General features: G+C 43.5%; 1 protein-coding gene across 4 annotated transcripts in view; it reads left to right on the top strand.

The window, feature by feature from the left end:
- The window catches only part of TOM1L2 (target of myb1 like 2 membrane trafficking protein), a 562,608-nt gene that overhangs the window by 168,642 nt on the left and 372,482 nt on the right, over nt 1-21,484 (top strand). For all 4 annotated transcript variants that reach the window (XM_086940832.1, XM_086940834.1, XM_086940831.1 and 1 more), the window contains exon 4: nt 8,658-8,807. In XM_086940832.1, the coding sequence (XP_086796958.1) occupies nt 8,658-8,807 (150 nt within the window). The remainder of the gene's footprint in view (nt 1-8,657; nt 8,808-21,484) is intronic.

Genomic DNA, 21,484 nt, shown 5'->3' on the forward strand with positions numbered 1-21,484 from the left:
GGTTTTAAACTTCTGCTTGTCCCCCTCCGGTTTGCACGCCATCTCAGAGCGCTCACCAGTCGGTGTCCGAGCCCGGAGAGCAGGTCTCCGATACCGCAGGCAATAGATAAGGGCTTTATGCCAGGCTATGCTCCCAATGTCTCCTATTTGCCCAGCAGTAAAAGACAGAGATCGTAAAATGGCCTCCGAGCGATACACTCAAACAGCTCAGGCAGAGGGGCGATACGTTGTATATTGTCCAGGATACGCAGACACTGCCCAGGGGCGAGAGCCGCAGCAACAATGAAGCGACTTCCGAGTATAGAATGGTCCAAGTGACAAAATCGAAAGTGAAAGTGTGGCTGGACCGGGCTTCCTCACTGAGCCTTGCCGATGTTGTTCAATTACACCCCGGGCACCATGCCAACTCTAGCACCGGGCTTCCAGGAGATACAGGCCGCAAACTTCACCACATCACAACTCCGGCCTCCGGGGTCTGATGTCGACAGCTGACAGGATCAGTGGCAGGATATATGCGGGAGGGTACGAGGGTCTCGGGAGCCCTTTGCTCACGCGGCCATCTTGGATGTGTGTGAAGCTCCTCCCCCCTGTTTGTTTACTTTTGAAGCAATCACTGCACCTGAACTTTATCTTAAGATGTTCAAAGCTAAAGCATGGGTGCCGCGATTGTAACAAAAGTGAATCAATAGAAAAGAAATGTGCAGTCGACATTTTTTTATTTATTTATTTACTTTTGTTACAATCGTGGCACCCGCACTTTAGTTTTGTACATCTCAAGCTAAAGTGCGGGTGCCGCGATTGCTTCAAAAGTAAAGAAATAGAAAATAAGTATTTTATATTTCATTCCCTTGGAAGCTATCACGGCACCCGCACTTTAGCTTACAATATTGCAAGCTAAAGCGCGGGTGCCACAAAGTTCTCGCATTTGAGAGAGTATGAGCTGTTGGCATTGTCATTTACAATGCCTATAGCTCAAGCTCTCACAAATAAGAGACTGATTGCATTGCAAATGCTTGTTCTCCTTTGTTCTGCTACGCTGTCTCTTCCAGGCTCTGCTCTACTACTCCAGGTTCTTAGTCTCTGCTCTGACACCAAGGAAGCAGATAAGGATTAGGGCCCATGTCTCCCACAGTTTGTCTGACAAAGTTTAAAGAAGTCGATGTGTAAGAAGGCTGGAAATCTCTGCTCAAGCGCATTTGGTTTCCTCATTACTGTAGTCTAGAAGGAGGACAGACCTTCTCTTAGTTCTTTCTCTCACTGACCTAGTCATTGGCTGCACCTCTTTGAGAAGAAAGTGTAAGAATGTCTTCCCTATTCTGTGTCTGTGCACAATTCTTTGCCATATTCTCTACATTTATCTTGTCTGCATTGAGGAGAATGAGTGTCAGGTTGGCTGCTAAGGATTTGCATTGCCTCCATTTGATCCCCCTTAATCTTACTCTGCCTCTCAGGTAATGCCAAAGCACGCTTCTTTCTTCCGTTTTCTTTGATCTAGCCATAGATACATTTATGTGTTTGGATGACTACTTTAGAAGATAATTCTGTGTGTTGAGTTTCTGCCCTTTTTGCACTTTTAGAGGTTGAGGATGGCAGGTATGCTGAAGGCCATATATTCCGGAGGGGATGCATTTTTAGACCTTAACTGATGCATCCAAAGATTATTGACCTGAGCAGTGAAAGATGTGCACCTGACCCCTGCGAGGCAGCACAATTGTTGCTTCTTGACACCTTTAGCAGCATGTGAAACCAATAGAAATGCCACCTCTGGTTTTTGCACATGATTTCGGGGAGTAAAACTGCTTTGCTACCATCACCTAACTCCAATATGCTTCCAGGCTAGGCTCCCATGTTGCTCAATTGTATGCATGAAAAGTTGCAGAATCTGCATGTTTCAGGCTATTGGCTTAGCTCTAGTGGAGGAAACTCTATCTGGATCAAGTGCTGGTCTCTTTAGTGAATTCTCTAGAGATGGAATCCTAGCTATCATGATATCATGCTTGTTTCTTCCCTCTCTCGCTTCTTCTGGGCTTTTTTTTTGGTGGGATGGGCTCTCGATCGTCCCTGTAGCCTACCTTTGAAAGGTAAATACCTGAATCTTTAACTATTCACATGCACAGTTTTAGTCCCACTGCCCAGGTTTGAGGAAAACTGCCTGGCATTAATGAGCTATTTCGAATGTGTACCAAAATCTACATTTGCAAATCAATTTTTGGATTTTCCAGACTTGTCTCCTCTTGTTTGTGTACTACGTTAAAGGCGTTTTCTTATACTAGTGGCTCAGAAACCAGAGTGGGAGCCAATAGGGTGCTGTGATGAGTTCTGTGCTGGAACCTTGTCAAACAGTCGTAAGGTATTATCAACTTAAGTTGAAAAGGGACTTTGGGGTAATATACAGTCTAATTTGGGTTACTTAAGAATAATTTGGTGAAAGATTTTGGAAATCCTATCTTAAAGGTGAACCTGAATCCCATACTATTCCTGGTGGAAGTGATCTCATGTCCAATTCTTCACATTAGATTGCTGTTCTTCCTGATCCGCATACAACTCAATTCAATAAGTTAAGTTCACCTTATTTTCTTTCCTTCTTTTTGGTCCAACTTGTTAAGGTTCCTTGAATCCAATATTTCAGTCTGAGTTGGGACCCCCTTTTTTCTAGTGTTTGATATCGGGGACAATTATTCTCAAAATAATCTGTTTTAGGCTCTTATGGGTTCCACCTTACCTTCCCTGGCCTTCAACTCCTGCATTAGATTTCCTACATCTCCAATGTCTTTCTTCTGCTTCAAGGATCCTTTTTAGGTCTCGCCTATTCTAACCCGCAGGGATAAATAGGCGAGTATACAGTAGGCTGCTCGAATTCTCTACCAAGTTCGGATCACGTACAGTTCATGTGGACACAATCACGCGCATTGTCACCAGCTGCCACAACCATGCACATTTTTTTAAGAGCTTCCATTTGCTCCCAGACACTTCGTGCTCGCGCGTTGCGCTCTCTCTCTGTTGCCACACGCATTAAACTGCCCAGGCAGCCCACCTCCTCCCTCTCCATCGGACGCCGCACTCTCCCTCTGTTGCTCAACGCATTAAAGTGACCAGGCAGCCCACCCCGCTCCCTCTCCAGCGCGCGCCACGCTCTCTCTCTGTTGCCACACGCATTACACTTAGTATGTAGGCCACCTCCTCCCTCTCCATATGCTTCCTTGAGTTGAAGGCAGCCCACTCCCTCCCTCTCCCTATGGTCGTTCAAGTTCACTTTTACGTTTGCCGCACATTTTTTTTACTGGCTCCTCTCTGCCTACGCATCGCGCCTTTTATTTGTACTTCAAGGCAGGCCTATTTACGCTCAAATACTCTTTAACCCCTTCGACGCTAATGACAAAGCCAGCTCGTCATGGGCGTTACCTGCGCTGCGCGGATGACGAGCTGGCTTTGTCACGTTACGCGGGATTTTTAAAAATGCCGCGCACAGCGGGAAAAGCCGCCGCGGCGATGCGGTTAATTTGTTTTACTCTTTTTGGAATGCATTCTCAAATCCTTCCAATGCTTACCTCATCCCGGACGCTTCTGACACACATTGCTGTCTATGCTTGCTGTACATTTTGGGACCCCAAGAAGTCCAAATACCACACTGGGTTTTATTGCTTGAGAGGCCGACTCCCAACTATCCCACCTTAAGAGCCGTCACTCACATCCCTCTTTTGCTGCTGTCTGCGCGATGCATGTCCCAGCCCTCTTGTGCGGTTCTTCTACAGCGCAGCAACTTCGTGTCACTACAGGGGCTCTCGACGAGCAGAGGCGGGATAATGCTTACCTCTCCCAATGCTCTGGGCTGCCGCAGCTCGGTACTCAGCCGGTTCTCGGCCTTTACTTGTTTGCCTTCCTTCCATCTTCAGCAGCTCAGTAAGTAACCGCGTTTCGCCACAACTCGGCTCTTTGTTCTAAAGCCAATGAATGACCCCGATGTGGCCTGTTTTATCCGCCGGTCTGCTCGCCAGCGTGTGGCTTTTCCTTAAACTGGGACAGCTCTGGATTCCTTACCGCACACCGCTGCAGACTCCAGTTTGGAGAGCCTATCATTAAGCTGTTTTAATGTTCGCAAGTGCCAGTTCCCAGCTTTTCACTGCACTTCTTCGACCTGTCTGGTATCGGACACAATCCGTCGGGTGCTTGGACTTGTTACAATTGAGTTTTTTAAAACCTATGAACTTCCACAAGGGGAAATAATTTATGATAGTATGTAACCAGAGTGTAAGGTTTGAAGAATTTGCCACTCACTTCATTACGTTTGTCTTTATACATTTCCGTGGGTAAGTGTGGCAGGAAGGAAGCAGGGAGTACAACACACAGTTCAGTTCATGTGACCCAGGTGCGTGCACAGGACTTCGCTCCCCCCCCACAAAGCAAGACAAGACAAGCCAAGAACATCAAATCGACAGGCCGCTTTGATTCCATTTGCCAGCAGCTACTTCACGCCCTGCAGGTCATAAACAGGACCATCTGCTAGTGAAACATAAACCTGTCTTTCCCCAACAAAAACGCCACCGAAATGCTGAGAGCTTGTTCTCCTTCTGCTCTGCTTTCCTGTCCCTGTCTCCCCCTTCTTTCTTGTACTTTTTGGCTCTTCTTTTCTCATGTTTCCTCTAATTTCACCGTTTTGCTACCTTTCTCTTCCTTCCTTTGTCCCTCTTTTTTCTATTCTGTTTTTTCTTCCTTTGCACTGCTTTCCTCTTCTCTCATTTTCTTCCTACTTCCTTTTCGGGCTTTCTCTCTTTCTGAGTCAAGGGCTGATAATGAAAATAAGCCCCGATCCCTACAAATGAGTGCAGACCTGCCAACACTGGCAGAAATTAGGCGCTGTCTGGACAGGCACTGGCAGGGAAAGCCATTCCATCGATTAGCAGATAATCAGCTATGGACAGCGCTCTGTAGAAGGTTTGACGAAGGCTGTGAGGGTATCGTAAATGTACCTAGTTAGTAGTAGATAGTGTGAAGGAAGATAACGGACTACAGGAAATATTGCCTTTAGTACTCTTCCTACCACAGACGCTGCTTAAATGTGTAAGTCAAATTTCCGTCCGTCCGCTACTTCTGTCTGTCTCTTCTCTCTGTCTCTTCTCTCTCTCTCTTTCTCTCTCCCCCTATCTATTTATCAATCCTGTAGATCTGGCTATCGAAGTGGAATTATTCTCTGCATTTTTTTACGATTAATCTAATGACCGTAAAAGGAAGCAGCTTCCGGAACTGTCTCTAAGACCATTTCCGCCATAGCTATGAAGCTAGCGCTTCCTTGGTGAGAACCTAGCATTTAATACACATGCAGCGCCGAGAAGCCTCAGAGAAACAGATCCTTGCGGAGTTTTTCGGGATGCTCTGAGACTAGAACACTTCCAAGTATATGTCCAGGACAAAAGGAAGAATTGTACTGACAAGGTACACGTCAATGAATGTACTGACATCTATTTGAGTCGTTCTGCCTATAGACTTCACAGAGGAGCTGAATTAGATTAGAATTCCGTTTCGCCCTCATGGCGCCATCCAATGTACAGAAGAAATTGTTCTCTTTGCCCATTCACGCACCCCACTAACCATACGCACTGCGCATTCTGGCATGTTGCTGTGTTTGGTGAGGACTGATTGGGGTTTGAGATGCAGCCTGACGTCATTACCTGATGACCCCTCTCAGAGCGCACTATTTCATTCCTCATATGAGCCGCTTCGAAACAGAGGCAGGCCAAGACCAGCAAAGACACCTCAGGCGAACCATGCAATCTGGGCAACCGCCATTTAAGACTTTGATATCTTAAAATTAGTGTTTCATTCTGATCTGGCACCCACTTGTCTTAATGGCAGACCGACCATAGCGTCCCTCTGGGGCATATTTACAAGCGATGTGCGCCGCCAGTACGTCCCTTTTCCCATATAAAAAGTGAGGGTCCGGCGGCGCAAGTGGCTTGTAAATAAGCCCCTTACTTTTCACAGAATCCCTACATTCCTCCTCGGCTTCCACACACACATACACACACTCACACACACGCAACCCCCCACACACACACGCAACCCCCCCACACACACACACGCAACCCCCCCCACACACACGCAACCCCCCCCACACACACGCAACCCCCTACACACAACCCCCCCAAACACACAACCCCCCCACACACACAAACCCCCCACACACACAACCCCAAACACCCCCTACACACATCTCTATCTATCTATCTATCTATCTATCGCCCTCACTCTATCTATCGCCCTCACTCTATCTATCTATCGCCCTCACTCTATCTATCTATCGCCCTCACTCTATCTATTTATCTATCTATCTATCTATCTATCTATCTATCTATCTATCTATCTATCTATCTATCTATCTATCTCTATCTATCTATTGCCCTCACACTGTCTATTGCCCTCACACTGTCTATTGCCCTCACACTGTCTATTGCCCTCACTCTATCTATCTATCTATCTATCTATCTATCTATCTATCTATCTATCTATCTATCGCCCTCACTCTATCTATCTATCGCCCTCACTCTATCTATCTATCGCCCTCACTCTATCTATCTATCGCCCTCACTCTATCTATCTATCGCCCTCACTCTATCTATCTATCGCCCTCACTCTATCTATCGCCTTCTCTCTATCTATCGCCCTCACTCTATCTATCGCCTTCTCTCTATCACCCCTCACTCTTATCAATGTATCTATCCATCGCCCTCACTCTATCCGTCGCCCTCACTCAATCTATCTCCCTCACTCTATTTATCTATCTATCTATCGATCTATCTATCTATATAGCCCTCACTCTATCGCCCTCACTCTATCGCCCTCACTCTATCACCCCTCACTCTATCAATGTATCTATCCATCGCCCTCACTCTATCCATCGCCCTCACCTTATCTATCTATCGCCCTCACTCTATCTATCGATCACCCCTCACTCTATCAATGTATCTATCCATCGTCCTCACTCTATCCATCGCCCTCACCTTATCTATCTATCACCTTCACTCTATCTATCGCCCTCACTCTATCTATCGCCCTCTATCTATCTATCAATCTATCTATCTATATCTATCTATCTATTGCCCTCACTGTCTATTGCCCTCACACTGTCTATTGCCCTCACACTGTCTATTACCCTCACTCTGTCTATTGCCCTCACTCTATCGATCTATCTATCTATCTATCTATCGCCCTCACTCTATCTATCGCCTTCTCTCTATCTATCGCCCTCACTCTATCTATCTATCGCCTTCTCTCTATCACCCCTCACTCTTATCAATGTATCTATCCGTCGCCCTCACTCTATCCGTCGCCCTCACTCTATCCGTCGCCCTCACTCTATCTATCGCCCTCACTCTATTTATCTATCTATCTGTCTATCTATCTATCGATCTATCTATCTATCACCCCTCACTCTATCACCCCTCCCTCTATCAATGTATCTATCCATCGCCCTCACTCTATCCATCGCCCTCACTCCTATCTATCTAGCGCCCTCACTCTATCTGTCTACCTATCGCACTCACTCTATCTATCGCCATCACTCTATCGATCGCCCTCACTCTATTGCCCTCTATCGCCCTCCCTCCCTCTATCGCCCTCCCTCTATCGCCCTCCCTCCCTCTATCGCCCTCCCTCCCTCTATCGCCCTCCCTCCCTCTATCGCCTCCCTCCCTCTATCGCCTCCCTCTATCTATCGCCCTCCCTCTATCTATCTATCTATCGCACTCACTCTATCTATTGCATCACCACAGCATCACTCAGCACCACCACAGCATAACTCGGGGGCACCACAGCATAACTATGTGCTACCACAACATCACTCGTCGCCACCACAACATCACTCGTCGCCACCACAACATCACTCGTCGCCACCACAACATCACTCGGCGCCACCACAGCATCAATCTGTGCAACCATTCAACAACAACTGGTTCAAATATCTTCTCTCAATGTTTCAAGCTTTATTACAAATGTTACAAAAAGATGTTAATATTTCACTTCTGTTCTTGGATTTTCGTCACAATAAAATACACTGAACATAATCTTCACAAAAGTTCTTTACAAAAGTTTAAGCTATTGCGTTTATAAATTACAATAACTTTTATTTAAGTATTAATTATTTAAAAAAATTAAAAGCCATTGTTATTTGTAATATCAATACATATAAGTCGCGTAAATATAACACATATTGCATTAAAAATGCTATAGGAGTCACATTTGCAAAAGTTATAACTGTTGGCTTTGTAAATGACAAAGCTATTAATTTCACTATTTTCAAAACCAACACATAAATAAAAAATTTGCCAGTTACAATACCAATAGCTCAAACCTTCCTAATGCGAGACCTATTGCATTGCAAATGCTTGTTTTGGTTATAATAGTCAGGCTCCGTGAAATCTCATGTTGATGACCGGGTTTTAGTAGCAAATATGCCTCAATTTGTTCAATTATTATACTTTTACTTCATCAATAATTCTCATTGGGGGGGTGGTGAAAAAAAAATCATTCGGTTACCTAGGATTGTGGTTACTTCCTGTATGATGGCACTGCTGGTACACTTGTTTTTCTTTTCTTCATGAACACCCAAACTGAGATTGTGAATAGAGTGTTAATATATATATTTTTTTCATTTGTGTTTGTAGATCTTGGAGACATGCGTGAAAAACTGTGGTCATCGCTTTCACACGTTAGTGGCTAGTCGTGACTTTATAGAAGGTGTTCTGGTTAAAATCATCTTGCCCAAGAATAATCCTCCCACCATTGTGCAGGAGAAAGTGCTTGCTCTGGTGCAGGTAGGTGGTTAGATTTATTTTTCTAAAATAAGTGCATTATTTTACTCACAGATTTCACTTTTCAAGTAAGCTTTGTTGTGATGTAGCCTTTATCAAATGTGTTCAAATTTTTGTACTTGATGACAATATTGTTTAATGGTATATTAGCAGCTAAACTGTTAAATGTTCTAGGCATGCTTTTGTATGGTTAATCACTGGTGTCACATGATACCGTTACTCTTTTAGAAAACAATTCTAGCACTCATGGATGGCAAATATATTTAAGACCTGTATAGTAGGAGTGACTGGCACTAAATTAATACAAATGTGCATTGAATGCAGCTGGGAAAGGTTCACTAACTGGCACAGAGCATAAAGCATATTAATAAGTAAATCCAACAAATAAAGTCAGAATCTAAATTATATTAGACTAATCTGGATGACTCATGACACTCAAAAGATCTTTTGTAACTTGACATCTGGAATCACTGATTTCCATCAACTTGTCTGCGTGTTCGATTTGTGATCTGCAACCCCCATGTAAAACTTTCCCTGTATATGATCATGGATCTTCTGTGCTCTTTTTGACATATTTCCTCAACTCTCATGACCAGAGTACAATTCAGAGGAGCTGTTTGCTGTCCAGGGTCCCAGGCTGATGTTATTTTCCACCACAGTTAATTTGCTCAAACTCCCTGTTGCTCTGTCCACTTAATTTACCCAAAGCTTTTACTGCAAAGCTTGCAACTTTGAGAATTCTCTTTTGTAGCACCTTGTTCATGGAAACCCTGCCTTCCCTCATATTTTGCTATATGTATGACCCTTTTCCAACTGAAAGTTTCATAGATGTGTGTGCAATATTGTGTTTCCAATTTTTTTGTTTTTTATTCTGTGGTTTATCGTTACCATCTTAAATTGATATGTAAACTCATTTTATGTGATTCAAAGATATTAGGTTATACCTTTGTACACAGTTATTTTTTAGAATCCCCTTTTCAAAATATTGGAAAGTAATGTTTCTTGTGATTTCCTCCTCCTTGTCCACCCTCGCAGCACCGTCCCTTCTCTACCTCATTAGGACTGCTCCTAAGTTCTGGAAACTTTATTGCTCTGGTTAATCCCCCAACCACAGTCACAACATGGTTGCAAACATCTTGTTGAAGGTAGCAGTATTTGCCATACTATAGAAGAAAGTGAACGGATTTTCAAAAAGCAAAGGAAAAAGGTCCTTCATGTTTTCTTCTACAATAAAACATCATGAAACAGCTATTCTGACTAATTCATAACTTGTGGGAACAGTTGGAGAAAAAGGTGAAATTCATGAAAGTAGCTTTGCACCAGATTTGCCTCCAATCACCAGTATAGTATGTATATATGCACATATATAGTGAGTTCTTTGAATGTTAGGGCTAAGCCAAGGCTGTGTTCATCTGATGTTTCATTGTTAGTCAGCTGTGAGGTGATGTTTTCTAGGTTCATGTTCGAAATCCATGCTTGAGTCTAATTTTATGTAGATGAGTTGGCTAACAAGGAGAATTCAGCCTTGGTTAGATTTGACTTTAGATAGGTACTTGACATCCATATCTGGATTACTTTCATGCGGGTTTTGATCCGTATATAAGCTTTGCAAAAGTGTATAATTCAAAAAACGTACTACATACTTCAGTTGTGTACATGTTTCCTAATGAATCGTATTTGGTCTACGAATCATATTTCCTTCCTTACAGGTTCAGTGACATAATATATTCCATGGTTCCTCGTGCTAAGTTACACATAAGGTCACTTTTGTGGGTCATGGCTCCTTCAGGTCCTCAAAGTCTGGGAAGTTGTGAGCAGAGTCATAAAGTTTGTATTCTGCACTACAATCTTGTTGATGATGGCCCCGAATGAAGAATGGAAAGAGTGTGCCCTTCCAAAATCCACATCCAGCAATCCTCCTATCGTGGTCGGGATCAACCGACAACTCAAGGGAAGTGGTCAGATCAGCAATCAATGCAGCATACTGGAACTGTCTATCTGACTCAAGTCTTTTCTCCTATTATTCATGAGAAAGTCAACCCTCATTCAAATGGACAAACCCTTTATCTTGCATTATCAGAGCAAACAAAGAGTCACCAGATCCATTCTACTTACAAGCAAAGACTATTGATTTGGTAGTGGTTTCTAGTGAGAACCTTGTAGAGATTAGTAATACATGTGTGGGGTACCCAAACTGAAAAGTGGACTTTTAGTAGAAGAACTTTAAGTTCATGCACATATCTTCAGGCAGTGGAAAACCCCAATGTACAATGTTCTCTGAATTGGAGTCCATTTTCTCAAAACCCAATTCAAGAGGCAGTGCTGCTATGAAAGACTAGTGCGACTCCTTCCACTGAGGGTGGGCGGAACTCGTGTAGTTTCACTCTGGAATTCCGCACAGTTATATAAATAGTCTGTGAGATTCCGCAGAGTTCTGCGAGCGGGTCGCATTAGGCACGTTGCACAGCTCGCGCTGATGTTTAGCACATGGAGTTTGTTCCATCTGTAAACTGTGCCACTTGGCAAGCCAGAGGGCGCTGCTTCTTTCTACCACTCTAGTTGATTTTCTATTCAAGCGGCAGCTTTCTCAGCATGAACGGTCGCATCCTGCAGCGACTGCGCGCATTGAAAAATCTCGCCGGGAGGTGTTCTAGCACCCGAAAATGGCACTATGAGGTGCAAATTCTCATTCGCGCTCACCAACTTAATGTTGGCGACCGTGTGTAAGAAAAAAAACTCTGCCACATGGTGGAGTTTTGCCAGAATTTTGCATTCCAAGTGGAACGCAGAGTGGGCAAAACTCTAGGAACTCTGCCAGCAGAGTGCAATTATTTGTCCATCCCTACTTTCCACATGCTTGAACACCAGTTCCTCTTTTTGGTGAGTTTCGCCTGATGTGTAGACAGCACAGAATGATGATGATTTTTGTCACTTCAGATTGGCCACATCCGATGTGGTACCTCGTCCATCATCACCTTTTGCAAGATTCTTGCATAAGCTTTCATGCAGATTACATCTCCTCTCCAGAAGAATTAGTAAGATCCTTCTCCATAATCTTTCATCTATGAATTTGTCTGCCATGTTTCTTAGTATTTCCATTAGAGAAGTGTATTGCTTCCACATGCATGCATGAATATTTTGGAAGAGGCTAAATGTATACCTACCAGATCCGTGTATGCCTTCAAACAGAGGAGATTAGAATGTAGTGCCTGTAGAAACGGACTTGCAGGAAATGATAGCACACATTCAGTTTCTTAATTTAGGTAAGTGCAGGCTTTATTATCATTCTATAAGTTGTCCATGATTACTGTATATCGAACATGTGTACATTTCCACTACAGTAGTTATTAAGGCTTTGATTTTTTTCACGTCTCTAGTAAGTGCCTCCGCCTAATAGAAGACAGCCCCCAAACTGGGTATCCAGCTTAGCCATTATACAATGAATGGGCCTACTCTTTGTACCCATGAATAGCTATGACTTTGAGCATCTCTCTTAATGGTGCTTCCTTAGTGGCCATTGCATCAGTCGGGAAAGTAAATTAAATAAAAACCTTACGCTTCATTAAGAACTTGCCGTACTTCTTTCTAAAAGTCATTTCATATACCTGTGAATTATTCTTCATAATGAAGGCTTTTTTACCCTCTTACTTTCAAGCTCATATTCCTATCTGAAAAATGCACATTATACCCCTGACGTAATTAGTGATCCAAGATGACCAAATGGAAATCTTAAACAAAGGTTAATTGTTGGAGTTGTTTCTGGAACTCTACGAGAGACTCCTGCTGCATTTCTCCCTTGGCCTAGTATGAGATCTTGGCCCATAACATACACAGAGTTGCCTGAGCTACTGATGGGAATGCAGGATTCCGCTGAGGTCCGGACAGGAGCAAGTCCCTGAGCACCAAGAAAGAGGCCAACTAACCTCTCCTGTTATGAAGTGATTCAGGATGGCAATGCACGTTAGGGGACACATCTATTTCCATTTCAACAGCTTTATTCGACAGATTAAGTCATAAAAGCATTTACAAAAATACAGATAAAATTAGTTAAGTAAAACAGCTGCCATAGTAAATCGTATACACTGGATGAAAGGGCATACAAAGGTAACCTTTAAAAAATAAGATGTATGCACTTGTCGTGAAAGTCAATAAAATAACATCCATACTAATATAATAAAGAGAGAGCCCAAACCTTTGAGGCGGGTAATCTCAGGAACCACAGCACCAATCAAAACACCCAATACAGCGTTGGAAAGGGCAGTTGCAGCAGAAGGACATAGGCTATGCAGACGCCCACCATATACATTTAAAAGGCAAAAGAACCGTGCAAGCAAAGTAGTCCCTTGTGGGCGTGTCTGCGTTGTGCTGTGGGCGTGTGCTGGGGGCTTGACAAACGCTGGGGGCGTGTGGTACGTTCCGCCCTTCATGCCATGTCTCATATTGTGTGCTAATTCCACCCTGCTCCCTTTAAATACCCCTGCACCCCATAATCATAACCCACCCTTACTCCTTAAAATACCCCACCACCCTTAAACACTAACCCATCTTAATCCTATAAATATACCCTGTACCCCAAAACCCAAACCTATCCCTAAACCCTAAAAATACCCCTGTACCCAAAAACCCAAACCGAGCCCTGAACCCTAAAATACCCCTGTACCCCAAAACCCAATCCTAGCCCTGAACCCTAAAAATACCACTGTACCCCAAAACCCAAACCTACCCCTGAACCCTAAAATACCCCTGTACCCCAAAACCCAAACCTAGCCCTGAACCCTTAAAATACCCCTGTACCCCAAAACCCAAACCTATTCCTGAACCCTAAAAATACCCCTCTACCCCAAAACCCAAACCTAGCCCTGAACCCTAAAAATAACCCTGTACCCCAAAACCCAAACCTACCCCTGAACCCGAATACCCCTGTACCCCAAAACCCAAACCTAGCCCTGAACCCTAAAAATACCCCTGTACTCCAAAACCCAAACCTAGCCCTGAACCCTTAAAAGACCCCTGTACCCCAAAACCCAAACCTACCCCTGAACCCTAAAAATACCCCTATACCCCAAAACCCAAACCTAGCCCTGAACCCTAAAAAAAACCCTGTACCCCAAAACCCATACCTATCCCTAAACTCTAAAACTACCCCTGTAACCCATAACCCAGAACTATATCTGAACCCTTAAAATACCCAAACACCCCAAAACATATACCTCAGTACCCCAAAACATATACCCCTATACCCATGCTTACCTTATCCAAACATTAAAAAAACATGCTTTTACCATTCATGCATTTACAACGAATTTCGTTGTAAATGTATGCGTGGTAAAAGCATGTAAAATGTAATGCCATTCGTTATAATGGCATTGAGGAGTCATGGTACTTTCGTAATGAAAGTATGCGGAGTGATGGTATGCTGAAAGAAAGTTGCGGAATAATGGGTGTTTACCCTCCCCCAGTAAGTACATTGGTGGCACAGCGGCCCACATCTCCAGCAACATACTCATATTTTTTCACCACCCATTTGAAAAATGCACAGGTCTGTCTCATTGATGGCCAGCACCGACATACATTTTTAGACACACCTCCCGCCACAAGTTCTAGAATTGCGAACTTTAGAGCTGGGGAGCTACGTTCGAATCTCGGCATCAGCTCAACATCCTATGAATACAGGCAAATCGCTTCGTCTCCCCGTGCCTACCACAAATGAATGTGTTCTTCTGTAATGTAAATTGTGCTCATGCCATGTTGTCGAGTTCGCGCTATATAATATTGCAAGGAAAAATAAAGTAGGGAAACTCGAGTTCACACACTACTGAACGCGCGCTCTTAAGTGCATCAGCAGTGCACTGTGAATCGTAGCGCATCACAGGCCTGTCACAGATAAGAAATGCTATCAAAACGAAATCCTACATATTAATATATACTACTGGCCGGCAGCAATTCATGCCCGGACAACATCGGGACGGGCTGCTAGTAAATCGTATAAAGTGGATGGAAGGGCATGCAAAGGTAACCTTTAGAAAATAAGATGTATGTACTTGTCGTAAAAGTTAATAAGATCACATTACAGGAGACATAATATAAAACATTTAGGATATTTACAATTCGCAACACAATTTTTGGATAAATTTAACACTTGATATGATCCACCTTCTGCAATAATAACTCTATTGGATCTAGTTAATCAATTTCTCACTGATTTATCCTGGCCTGTTCATCAGTAATCAATGAAACGTCTACTACAGAAAATCAATTCGCTGTATTTAATCGCATCATCATTTATCCTCACCGAAGCGTAGGGAGTTGGACCTTAATAACCATGACCACCCTAGGAATTTTGCAGTGGCTATGGCAATCGTTACTGAAGTATCAGTCTGCAAGATTCTTTCAGCTTTGCTAGCCCTTTTTGTACCCAGGAGCTTACAAATTGGGAACAGCCAAACACTACGCGGGACAACATATCCAGCACAAACAAAGAGTAAGTGAGCCAAAGATTCATTGCTAGACTTACATCCCGGGCATACATCAACAATAGATTTGTTCCATCTAGCAGTGAATGCTCTTACTGGCAGTGTGCCTACCCTACACTAAAAATACAGTTTCCGGTCAAGCGGTTTCGTGATTTTGGTCCCAGTATGGCTCCAGCTTCGGGATAACTTTATGTTCCAGAAAAAGGCAAGTTAGGGAAGATGGCTCACTCAATCTATGTGTGTTATACTGAGTCCATTCCCAGTATTTATCCTTCAGGACCTCCTTTGTGGGGAAATTATAATTTACAGGATCGATCCATAGTGAAGTCATACCTATGCTAGACAAAGTGTCTCTTACTGCCATAACCATTTTATGCGGTGCGTGGTGTATTATATCTAAAAAACCTGTTGCATATCCTGCAAGTTCTGGCGTCCAAAGTCTATGCCAATAAAGGAGAGGTTGAAGTTTAGCTATAGCTGCAATGGGTTTTCTCCCAAGGTCGTATAATAACAGACACATTAGAGTACTTTGTGATAGCCTAGTAATTTTCCTCAGGAACCTATTTTCTGAAGACATAAGAGTGGATAGATTCTCACACCCCCAAAGTTTAGAACCGTAAAGGGCTGAGCTGATAACTTTCATATTGTAAATCTTTAGAGCCGGGCTAATGGGCTTAGTATGTGAGGAGTTATGTTCCATGTGTAGCACCCCCGACAATTGCCTTTGTTTAAGGGATGCCAAATCAATCTGTTGATCCCATTTCATGGTTTCCTGAAAGTTAACCCCTAAGTAGGAGAACTCTTTGACCTGTTCTAGCAGCCTATCATTCATTCGGATGCCCCACTTATAGGCCCTGTGCGCATTAAAGGCCATTAGTTTTTTCGTTGACACATAGACTTCCAAGCCCCGCTGTAAGCAAAACTCCTGAAAAGTTTTTAAGGCTTTTTGGAGTCCGCTTGGGGTCTTGGATATAATCAATGTGTCGTCTGCAAACATTAGTATTGGTATTTTTTCGCCTGCTAGTACTGGGGCATCCGAAGGGGTAGAACTCATGCAGTCCACTATTCCATGGATGTATAATGAGAATAGCGTTGTGCCACCAGGCATCCTTAGCACACACCTCTCTCTACAGGGAAAGATTTGGTAACTTCCCCCTGTCCGCCCCTCTAATTTTTGCACTATTATCTTCATGTAGTCTAATGATGAGACAGTAATTCAGGTGGCATCCCTAGTTCTTGTAAGGTAAACCATAGTTTAGTGTGGGAACAAGGTTGAATGCTGACTTTAAATCTACAAAGGTGGCATATAAGCTACCCTTGTCCATAGTCACTATCTTCAAATAGATAAGAAAAACCTGAGCACCTGATCTATGGTGCTAGTAAAAGCTCGAAACCCAGCTTGCAATAGGGATAAGACCTTAAACTCCTCAATCCATTCTTGTACTCTGTTGAGCACCAGCCTCCACATTCTTTTGGCTAATAGCCTCTCCAACGGCTGCGGGACGCTAACACACACAATTAGCCTCTCCAACGGCTGCGGGACGCTAACACACATGCTGAAGGTGGCGCCCGCAGGTTGATGTCATCGCTTGCTCGCAGCTAATCCCGTCTGAAGACTCGTAAAGGGGAGAAAAGCAGCTATCACATTTGCGGCTCCCGGGTTCCTACTAAAAATAACAAGCTTGTGAAAGAAATGTACTGAAAGCTATAATCTAGACGCTCAGAGATATCCCGTCCTCAGCGTTCTGGCGTACATATATGCAACAATCCTTTTGCATTTAATCGCACTAAATATTGCCAGAAGACTTCGTCATTTAACCCAGGTGCAATCACACGAGTTGAATCAACACTAGTACTAAAATCCTGACGGCCCGCTGATATAATTTAACATCGGAATCATGTGCCTGAATCAGTGAATATCTTGTATGCATCAATTAATTTAGATTAAAATTTTATTGGAGTACCAAGTGACTGCGCCTACTTGACAACAAGAAATATATCTCTATCCAACTGTGACACTTATCTAAGGAATACGGAGTGAACAGTTTCACCTATGTCCCCCTTGGTCAGATTTTAATGTGGCTCCTGAGGAAGGCGTTCTCGTTAAAACTCCGAAACGCGCGTCGATGATTATTTCTGCCACTGTTTTATGAATTTTTGTGCAACTGTGTTAGAAAGATAATTCCTTTGTATTGAATTAATTGGTTTCTTAATTTGTTCTTATGTTTATGTTTTTTGAGTTTAAAATGCTTTTACCTTAAATATGTACATTTATAAATAAATTCAATTTTGTACTTTTTAATTGGGTTCTGTGCTTCCTACATGTTGTTTCTCCCTGGCTTCAGTATCTAATTGTCTACTGTTATTACATTGTCTACTTTCCCTGTATAACAAATCCAGTTGTCTAGTAGGGGGTCCTTGTTATTTACGCCAATATTCCTCTATGAATGCATACCATTCTGGAGAGCCCATCTTCGTGCTCAGACCTGCAATGTTCCAAGACAAGGTAAGGTTCTTGGACGAAGTTGAACCTAAGGGCAGTCGTCTCATAAATGTATGGGATGAGGGGATGCCCACCTCCATTGTACCTTCTATCTGGGTGGAAAAGGCCAGGTTGGCCTTAAGGGACTGTGCCTGCACTACAGTAAGATCTTTAGGGCTTGCAAGGCTGACCCCAGGGATTGGACTAGCTGTTACTGTTTTCCTCAGTCAATCGTTATCCAGTATAGAGCATCCCTGCATGCTAAATGGCCTATGACTGGGCATGTTGTCACTCCTACTGCTGGGGGGGGGGGGGTGGAGGGGGGGGAGCTCGTCTAAATTGGATTGTTGAATGCTCCGGAGGACTAGTACGTAACTCCAGCGTAAAAAGGTTTTCGACCAGATCTGCGCTTTTCATGATGAGCTCTATACAGTCGTAGCAATGGTTTGGAGAAGTTAACCTTCAGGCTGCTACTATATCTTCACTATCACCAAGCGGCATCCTCTAACATGCCTTATCCAATGGATGGCTTTATTGGTTAAGGAATCCCCGTTCTCTATGCCTCTACATGCGTCCTGTTTTGGTACATTTACCATAAAAATTCTAGGGGGGCTAGCTATATTGTGTATGTGCTGTACTCGGGACCCCGAGGACTCCGACAGAGAACCTAACTGTGGTAAATCTGTATGCGATGTGGTTTTACTTCTAGGCGATGGTTGTGTCCTCATCACTGCTGCCTTACTAAAATTAGTACAGTTGCTAGCTGCAAGGTGTGGTGGGTGCTTAATCGTCGCTTGTATTGTCTTATTAATGTTTGGCTTAGCTCGATCTAAGTAATGTAGTGCCCCACTCGCTGTGATGTTTCTAGATGTGCCTGGAATAGTCGATAAGACCAAGGAGGTAGTAGACGTGGCACCCTGTGGATCTATCATGTGGCTACTTTCCTGTGTGTTTCCATTCCCTCTTCGGGTTGGTTCTGATACTAAAGATTTGACCATTGTAGATAACTCCTCTATCATGCCTCTCATGGTTCCAGACATACCGTAGTTTTCTGACACCAGACAGATCATACAAGTAAGAGGAGGAAGTGACAGGGTATTTTGGGGCCTAGATTACAACCCACAGGTCCAGGTAGACAGTCCGCTTGCAGTTATGGAGCTCAGGAAAAAACATGCATTATCACAGTACCTTTGGATTACCACCCTCGAACGGTTCTGCACCTTGTCGCAGATGAACGAGAGGTGGCCCCGCCTCTTCCTGACAATGACGGTGCGGGGTCTCACCAGCGCTGATATGGGCTCAGGAGACTTCTCCCTCGCAGCTGCCTGTGGGCGGGAGACTTGTGTTGCACTCTGGGACTTAGAGTCCCACCAGAGTGTCAGTCCAGGTGGTAGCCCTCGCGGTGAAGGAAGGAAAGTGCCCCTGAGGTCTGCAAGGGACAGAAAGCAGAGCAAGGAACACAGCCCCCACCAAGGACCGACAAAGATGCAAAAACTGCCCCACAGGTGGTTCGGGTGTCACTACCCAGGATCCTCATGGGAGAGAGTACTAGTATCTACCATAATTAGCTAGTCCTAGGGCTGACTGGTCTGACTTGGATTAGCCTAAGCGCCTGAAATGTTTCTCTCCCTCAGCCATGTTGGATCGTGGGCCTGACAAGAGATCTGCAAATTCTGTTGTGAAATAGAAATTTGATGGCACTCCTTGAAGTAACTGCAGACACATATGAGCCCTAAAGAAACGGAAGCCACGCTTTATTCGCGAGGAAACTGTGCTTTTTCACACAAAACGTTGTGGGTGGAGAGGAGGTTCGGGGGGCTATGGTTCTCCTTCCTTTGCCAAAGGCAATGACTTTGTCATTTACCAATATATGGACTTGATGCCGTGGACCGAGCAGATCCACTTTGTATTGTGCCTAGTTTCTAAATTTGCCTTTACAAATCCACATCCTGTGTCATCTTCTGATATCAGGTCGCATATGGAAACCTCTGAGTCTACAAACCATTGTGTTGGTCCCAGGGACCACGCTTTCACTGCTGAAATTTCTGTTCCAAAATATGACCGGAGGCTTTAGGTCTTTTAATGTTTGTTTAATAATAGTTAATTCTAAGCCTAATGGTATTTGATTTATCAGCCTTGGGCAGGTGATAAGCTAACGAGTCTGCCTTTTCATAATTTAAACGATCAACTTACATTACACACACATATGGCAAAAGAAACCAGGAGTCATTATTCTGCGGCAAAAATGGGGAGAGAAAAGATTAAGTGATTAAAGATATGAAGGCTTGAGCATAAAAGGCTGCTTTCTTAACAGTTTAAAACTGTGTTTTTTGAATCTGTTAATCAAGTAAAACTATACCTAAGCAAGTTTTCAATCTGTAGCTGATAAATAGTTCATATTGTATTCAACACGACTTTTTGTGTGTTTTGGGCAAAAATTGGATGTGATTAACAAAAGGAAAGTTAAAGAAAAAATGAAATCCGAATGTTGAAACATTGTGGAGGTAAACCATGAGGCGATGGAGACAATATATTTTATATGCCACGTAATTGTATATAACCCGCTGTTGAGCTTTCCTGCTGTGCACATAGAGTATGTAGACGAAATATCATGTTGCACAGCAGTTTATAACAAATGTATGCAGAAATATACCTAGTGGGTTTATATTCTGATCCCAGGTTAGTTTTCCCGAACTGAGACAGCATTTGTGCTTTCCACGCAAACACAGTGGACCACTACCTTACACTGTTACTACATTCTGAAATGGTTAACCTGTTTCTTGTGAGGCGCTCTTATGTCCTTGGGCATGGTTACGCTATGTAGAACTACCAAAAAACGTGCATTGTGCCTGAAACCCAGGCTCTTAAAAACCTCATACGCTTCTATTAACCTTTGATGTCCTAAAGGCATACCCAACTAGTGCTGAACTGCACAGTGTGAGACTGGAAAGTCTGAGATCGGTCCCGGCTTCCCTGCTTGACCAAATTGTGTGATGCTAGGCAAATACTTTTAGATTGAGCCTTCTTTTTGTACAGTATCAGATACAAGTTTACTCTCATATGCATAAGTTCAGGATGTACGCTGTTCAAAACCTCTCTTCTGCTTGTGGTGACAGCACTATGGATTGATATTTGTTTTGTTTTGAGTGTATAAGGACTGCCAGTAGAGTTGGTCATTTAGCCCCCTGATCTGTTCGTTTTTGTTGTTTAAATTGCAATGGGTCATTCCTATGCAACTTACAATCGTTTTCATGTAAAGTGAAACCTAAAATATTTCTTCAATGAAACGTAAATGTTGTAATGAACACGGTTATTGTAGGGCTTCTGACACCATTCGGGTCTGGTTCACAATAGATAAAACTGCAAATAAAACGGCGCACAGTATTGGAATGGGTCTATAAATACGTGTGTTAAAGCTGATTTTTGTCTCACTGCAAAAAACGTTAATCTCTATGTTCAGGTGTTTGAGTCATGCACCGCCCCTGTGTGACTGGCACCTTCTTCCACCAACCCTGCCCCGGCCCCACTCCTTGCAGGCTGTGACATGCCTCCCCTGCCCAAACCACAGACGCCTTGTCGGCTGCAGCCTGCCGTCCTGCGTTGCACTTGTGGTTATTCTTCAGGTTACAGATCAGAGAGGAGGAACGCTTTATTAAACTGCATAACTTCGTTCAAATATATGAAAGCCATTTAAATGTATTTTCCAGAGTTTCGCTGGTCTCGCT

The sequence above is a fragment of the Lissotriton vulgaris genome, chromosome 10 (genome assembly GCF_964263255.1).
Source record: "Lissotriton vulgaris chromosome 10, aLisVul1.2, whole genome shotgun sequence".
In the NCBI taxonomy this organism is placed as follows: domain Eukaryota; kingdom Metazoa; phylum Chordata; class Amphibia; order Caudata; family Salamandridae; genus Lissotriton; species Lissotriton vulgaris.